Source organism: Carlito syrichta, unplaced genomic scaffold (assembly GCF_000164805.1).
Source record: "Carlito syrichta isolate Samal-C Ts95f unplaced genomic scaffold, Tarsius_syrichta-2.0.1 Scaffold312148, whole genome shotgun sequence".
NCBI lineage: Eukaryota > Metazoa > Chordata > Mammalia > Primates > Tarsiidae > Carlito > Carlito syrichta.
The window spans coordinates 16,827-23,905 of NW_007256244.1; the positions used below are offsets into that span (position 1 = coordinate 16,827).

General features: G+C 52.1%; 1 protein-coding gene across 1 annotated transcript in view; it reads right to left on the reverse strand.

Annotated features, from left to right (window-relative positions):
* TSPAN1 (tetraspanin 1) overlaps positions 1–4,896 on the reverse strand; it is a 6,244-nt gene extending 1,348 nt beyond the window's left edge. Inside the window, exons 1-7 of the mRNA XM_008069615.2 lie at positions 4,725–4,896; positions 4,199–4,263; positions 1,065–1,271; positions 794–868; positions 579–677; positions 344–499; positions 152–235 (exon numbers count right to left, since the gene is read on the reverse strand). Coding sequence (XP_008067806.1) covers positions 152–235; positions 344–499; positions 579–677; positions 794–868; positions 1,065–1,271; positions 4,199–4,255 — 678 coding nt within the window. The 5' untranslated portion in view covers positions 4,256–4,263; positions 4,725–4,896. The remainder of the gene's footprint in view (positions 1–151; positions 236–343; positions 500–578; positions 678–793; positions 869–1,064; positions 1,272–4,198; positions 4,264–4,724) is intronic.
* Between the last annotated feature and the right edge of the window lie 2,183 nt (positions 4,897–7,079).

Sequence of the window (7,079 nt, forward strand, 5' to 3'; positions counted from 1 at the left end):
GCAAGCCACTGTACTCCAGCCTGGGCAATGAAGTGAGACCCTGACACACACACAAAAAAAGAAGCCTATTTCCTCCAGAGAAGCTTCAAAGGAGAGTCAAGTAGCTCTGGTCTGGTGGCCATGTCCCAACCTGGCCTCCACAACTGCTTACCTCTAGGGCCCCAATTCCAGCTGCCACACCACCCACGGTGACTGCATTGGTTCGGATGCCAAGCAGAAGCTGTTGGAAGCAACCCTTGGGGGAGGGAAGAGAGCATTTATAGTTGGCAGCTGCTCTTCCCCATTCCCTTTTGCCATGCTGAGGCCATTAAAACAGTCTCCACCCTTCCATGTCAGCCCACACCTGTACTTCCATGTTCTCAGCCTTCTCCTTGGTGCAGCGTTCCTTGGCTGTGCTGTTGACATTATCATTGCAACAGTAAGGGGGAAAGGCATCGTTCTTTACGAAGTAGGGCGAGCCCTCAAAATCCGTGTAATTGGTGAAGCCACAGCACTTGAGCTGGAGACAAAGTGGGGAGATGGTTGGTGGAGCTTTACTTCTTTCTCTCCACCCCAAACTCTCCCCCAGCCCACCTTACCCCTTCCATGGTGCTGTTCCACACTTGAGTGAAGTCCTTTTGGGAACCATAGTCCTTCTTGATGGCAGGTACTACAAGCAACGTCAGGAAGTGTTCCGCCTGGGTGGGGCAGGCCAGTGTTTAAGGGCTGGTGGAGAAGGTGGCCATTCACAGGCCACAGACCACTTCCAGGGCTTTGCTCAATCTTCCTCCCCTGCCCTGTACCAGCACCTCACCATTGTGGTGTATACCAAGGCAACCACAGCAGCTGCAATCTCAGCAATGAAGATGACAAGGAGGATGGTGAAGAACTGAGTGGGAAACAGGGATCTAGGTTTTAGGGAGAGACAGTCTCTCACGCCCTCCTTGCCCTAATCCACCCCCCCCCTCAGGAATGGTAGAGGGCCTCCCTACTGAGATCCCTGGAGTCCAAAACAGCATTTGGGGATCTCTAAGGCCTGGTTTCAAGGGTGAGGGGACAATGGTTGTGGGTTGGGTTTGACACACCATCATGAGGGCACACTTGCTCTCAGTCCGAGCACCATAGCAGCCCAGGAAACCAAGAGCAAAGAGCACAGCACCAGCTGCGATGAGGAAGTAGCCCACGTTGACAAACTGCACAGCGCTGGAGGACAGTGGCCCGAAGATCTTCAGGAAGGATGGCCCATCGACCGACACCCAGATTCCCACTGCCAACAGGGCCACACCAGACAACTGGGGAAAAAGAGGTCAGGCAGGCCTTGAAATAGTGCCACAAGTAGCTCACTACCACACAGATGAGTCAAGAGGATGGGAGCCAAGAAACATGTCCCTCCTTATTGGCTAGGGAGACTAAAATTCATCCTGTAGGGAGGGAAACATCCTCTAGAACCAGGGAAATGGGAACTGGGACACCCATAGCCAGAACCAGGCTGCATGCCTGGGCAGATAGAAAGGAGAGCAGGAGTTCTACATATATCCACAGGATGGGGGAAGTGGCAAGACTTTTCCTCACTACTGCCAGGGTCCTGCCACATAGACATAGCTAGGCATGAAAACAGGTGGTTGAGGGCCCAGTCTCCCATTTCCTTTCTGGCCTATGGGTGTCTAGAACGCCTTTGTCCTCTGATTGGTGGAAATGGGGGTGGTAGTGTGGAACAGGCTCAGTAGTCACCATAGTAATGGAGGCGGGGCTGAGGTTACACCTGTTCCCAACCCTGGAGAGGGTGGAGGTTGAGAAGGTTCACTGCCTCCAGGCCCCATTTGGCTCCCTGCCAGGATTCAACTCTAGGTCTGTGCCTCATCCAGACTAGACTCTCTGACTCACAAGAGGAAATCGGGTACGTCGTGGGGGAATACAGCCAGAGCAACTCTCTCCCTGTCTCTTTTTTTTTTTTAGTTGGAGTCTCACTCTGTCACCCAGACTGGAGTGCAGTGGCCGCTTCTGGCACCGCAGCCTCGACCTGCTGGGCTCCGACGATCCTTCCGCCTCAGCCTTCCAAGTAGCCGGAATTACAGGCATGCGCTACCACGCCCTGCTGATTTTTAGATTTATTGTAGAGATAAGGTCTCGCTGCCCAGGTGGGTCGCGAACCCGTGGGCTCAGGCAATTCACTCACCTCAGTCTCCCAAAGGCGTGGGATTACAGGCTGAGCCACCGAGTCCGGCTCCCATAGCTCTTAAAGCAAAACCTTCCTGACTCAGGACTTCAGTGGATGAATTAGCCAGACACCACCTTGGTGCCCAGTTCCCACTTTCCAGCTATTGAAACTGAGGCTAGAACCAGGAGTGAGGCGGTAGATTATGGCTGAGTCCCAGGCATGTTTGCCCAAGGACAAAAAGCTGGACTTCTAGCCTACAGGGTCAGATTTCAAGGAGCTGGAGGCCTGCCCTACCCTGCTCTGCCCAAACCGGATTTGCCTTTAACCCTCTCAGGCCAGAGCCTCTGCTCTTCAAATCCCTGGAATCCTGTTGCCTCCTCCAGATATACCGATAAAATTGAGTTCCCTGGAGCCAAAAGAAGCCCAAGGCACAGATCACATCAGAGTCAGAATCTACCCACCCCCAGCACACTTTCTCTAAACTAGTCTATACTTCACTTCTCCATTCTCTCACCTTTTACTCACTCTAACCCACTCTAGCATGGCTCCAAGGTCTCTAGTGACACATCCTGTGCTAAATCCAGTGTATATTTCATGGGCCATATCCTCCTTGACCTCTCTGATATCTTGCTTTCCTTGTTTTTCCTACTGCTCTCTCTCCACCTCCTTCATGGTGGGTGGCTCTTTCTCTGCTTATCCCAAATAAGTTGGGGTTCCCAGAGTTCACTCTCCAAGCCCTCTCCACTGTCATGGCTTCAGTGGCCACCCATGTGAACATGATCTTCTAGTACTCATGGCCAGCTCCAATCTCAGCTTTACTTCTCCTGGGTACACAGCTGCCTTGTATTGCTCATGCCAGAGATATGGGTACCATCTCCAAGATCTCTGCCTCCCTGGCCCCTCATTCCATCCCTCAGCCACCATCCCAGGACCTTGTCCTTTGTCCACTGTGCCCATTTCTCCCTACCTCTACCACCAGCTCCAGAGTTTATACCTCATTGCTCAGCATCTCAAACATGCCCTAAGCAATCTGTTCCTGGTTTTCTGAACATTATGGGGTTTCATTACCTCTGGGCCTTTATGCATGCTTGACAATTCTTCCACTCCATGTAAATTCCTGACTTCAGCTACTCCCTCCAGAATGTATTCTCCAACCAGGTTGAGCTCAAGCTCCCATGCCCCCTGTGCTAAGCCCAAACTACATAGTGATCATCTGGCTTACCAGACATGAGATTCTCGAGGGCAGAGGCAGGTTTTTGCTTACCTGCTACCCCAACACCCAGCACAGAGTCTTAAGCAATGAATATAGTTGAATGAATAAGGGCTACTTGCAGCAGATCCTTTGCTCTGAAGAGATGTGGGCCCTCTCTCCTTTCAGTTCCCCATCATACAGAGGCCACTGACTTTCTTTTTACATTAGATGAATTTAGGCAAACCCCCTCCCTTCTCCAGGCCCCCTGTTCCTATAAAAAGGAGAAAATCAGCTGGGTGCGGTGGCTCACTCCTGTTATCCCAACACTTTGGGAGGCGAAGGTAAGAGGACTACCTGAGCCCACAGGCTCAAGACCAGCTTGGGCAACATGGCAAGACCTCGTCTCTACAATAAATTTAAAAATTAGCTGGGCATGGTGGCGTGTGCCTGTGGTTCCAGTTACTTGGAAGGCTGAATTGGAAGGATCGCCTGAGCCCAGCAGGTCAAGGTTGCGGTGGCCACTGCACTCCAGCCTAGGCAACAGAGTGAAACTCTGACAAAAAAAGGGGGGGTGTGGGGAGGCACAATCATTCCTGCTAGCCTACCCCACCCTGCCCAAAGAAGCCTAGGCTGAAGTTTTGTGGAAGGGAGAGGATGCCCTAAGTTTCTCTAACCCCTTCTTCACACATGCTCCTGCATGGCAGCCCAGCCCTACTAAGACCAGGAATCAGCATGTGGGGAGACCTCTACATCCCACTCCCAAGGGGTTGGACAGAGTCTGGGAACAACACTCTCCCAGCCTGAGCTCTGCTCTAGTTGTGATCTTTTCCTGTAGGGAGCCCCAAAGAGCCCTCACCCTTCATACTTACAAAGATGAGCAAATTGAAGAGGACCATCATGGTCTTAAGGAAGCTGAAGCACTGCATGGTGGCTCCTGCGAGGCAGACATCTGTGAGTTAGGGCCTGGTTCCCTCTGGCCCCATCTGGGCTGGCCTTGGCTTCTGGACCCTGACATGCTGGACCCCAGTATCCCGGACCCGTATCTCACCAAACTTCTCCTGCATCGGGGAAGTTTGATACTTCCTGACCTGCATCTGATACTTCAGGCCTATTCCCATTTCCCATCCTGACACCCTTCTCTCTCTACACAATACAGACCCTCTACCAGCACCCGACACTCTGAGATCCTAATACCACCAGTTCCTCCTCTGGCACCCCAAGCCCTACTCCCACGCTTCAGGTCATTCCATGCCCTTCCCTGGCACCTATACTCTTGGGCTCCTCTCCAAATCAACCCCAGACCCGGCAAGGACCCTCCCTATGACCCTTCCAACTCCCCAAACCTGTCTCCAGATTGATATACTCCACAGGATAATCTCTTTCCTAGGCCATCACCTGATCAGGACTCTTGGCAGCGAGTTCTGAAAGAGGGATCTGCTGAGGCCCCACAAGGGACGGAACAGCTCCAGAGAGCTGCTACTCAGCAGGCAGGACGGCTGGCTCTTACACACCACTGGTTCCCTCACCTGCCCGAGGGGTAGGTACTTTAAGGGCCTCCTTCTGCCCGCCCGCCAGCCCCACCCATGGCGGATGACCTCCCCTTCCCCCTGCTGCCCCCTGCTGCCCCCTGCTGCCTGGAGACCGTTCCCCACAACCACAACAGCAGCGGCCTCTGCCCCAGCCATGGGCAACGCCCCTTCTGATCGCAAGAAGGACTAGACGTCTGGGGGTGGGGCAAGTGGCTCCCCAGAATGTCCATGTGCCCCCACCATGATGGTGCACATATACTTCTTATCCTGTGGTTCTAAGTGCTCACACACACACACATCTGTTCGTGCTGCCTTCCACATGTCCACACATCCAGTACCCAGTTACATACACAAACATCTACTAGTGCTCATACACACACACACACACACACACACACACACACACACACAAACGCACACACAAACACAGTGAACTGACTCCCAGCAACTTACAAGCGACAGAATAACACCTGAGGAACATACTTAAAAGTCTCTCTTTCTGGCTGGGTTTGGTGGCTCAGCCTGTAATTCCAGCACTTTGGGAGGCCGAGTTGAGAGGATTGCCTGAGCCTGCGGGTTCGAGACCAGCCCGGGGAACTTGGTGAGACCTCGTGTCTACAATAAATCAAAAATTAGCCAGGCGTGGTTAGCACGCACCTGTAGTTCCAGCTACTTGGAAGGCTGAGGCGGAAGGATCGCCAGAGCCCAGCGGGTCGACGCTGGGGTGGCCATGAGTGTGCCACTGCACTCTAGCCTGGGTGACAGAGTGAGACTCCAACTCAAAAAAAAAAGTCTCTCTCTCTCTCACACACATGCAACACACTTTCAAGGAAATGACCAAGATTTGGCGGCTTTTGCTCTCTCCTCTCAGTACAAATGGTTCCTAGTCCTCTTCCCTCCACAAAACCTCCAAGTCCCCATCTTCTTCCTTCTTTCATCTTTCCTCTCTCCTCTCCCTCTTCACCTCTTTCTTTTTCTCCTCTCCTCTTAGCCTTCTGTGTATATCCCTTCCCTTTCTTCCAGTAGGTGGCACCATGCTCCCACCGAGGAATTACCTCAGTTCTAAAGCTCTGTAATCCCTACCTTCTGGGCCTGCCTGTTCCACTTCCTGCTCCAGCTCTCCTGATGTAGAGGTGCTGGGGTAAGTCCTGGCTTCCAAGTCACTCAGACAATGTGCTTAAATCCTTGTTACCACTCACTTACTAGCTGTGTAACGGGGGCGAGGGTGGCGGGAGCATTTCTTAGACTCGGTTTTTCACCACTGTTTCAATAGTTGGGGTTTTTTTTTGTTTGTTTTTTGTTTTTTGAGTTGGAGTCTCACTCTGTCACCCAGACTGGAGTGCAGTGGCTGCTCCCGGCCACCGCAGCCTCGCCTGCTGGGCTCCGGCGATCCTTCCACCTCAGCCTTCGGAGTAGCTGGAACTACAGGTGTGCGCTACCACCCCTGGCTAATTTTTGATTTATTGTAGAGATGCAGTCTTGCCAAGTTGCCCAGGCAGATCTCGAACCCGCGGGCGCAGGCAATCCACTCACCTCAGTATCCCAAATGCGCGGAATTACAGGCTGAGCCACCGAGCCCAGCTTTAGTTGGGGTTTTTAAATGAGATGTTCTTCCTGCTCTGGGACAAAGGGAATGAGCACAGCATGAGAAGGTCAGAGGGGAGAGAGCCACAGCTAGAGGGGTTGTGCGATGGAGGAAGTAGAATTCTAAATTTGGTTTGTTTTTGTGGTAGAAGGAGACAGGAGAGAAGGGCTAATAGTATAATAATATTTAGGCTATGTTAATAATACTGATTATGTTTTAAATGCATTACATATATTCTTTTCTTTTTTTTTTTTTGAGTTGGAGTCTCACTCTGTCACCCAGACTAGAGTGCAGTGGCTGCTCCCGGCCACCGCAGCCTCGACCTGCTGGGCTCCAGCAATCCTTCCGCCTCAGCCTTCCAAATAACTGGAACTACAGACGTGCACTACCAAGCCTGGCTGATTTTTGATTTATTGTGGAGATGAGGTCTCGCCAAGTTGCCCAGGCGGGTCTTGAACCCGCGGGCTCAGGCAATCCACTCACCTCAGCCTCCCAAAGTGCGGGATTACAGGCTGAGCCACCGAGCCCAGCTATATTCTTTTCTTGTCTCTTCACAAGAATCCTAAGAGATAGACACTCTTTTTTTTTTTTTTTTTTTTTGAGTTGGAATCTCACTCTGTCCCCCAAACTGGAGTG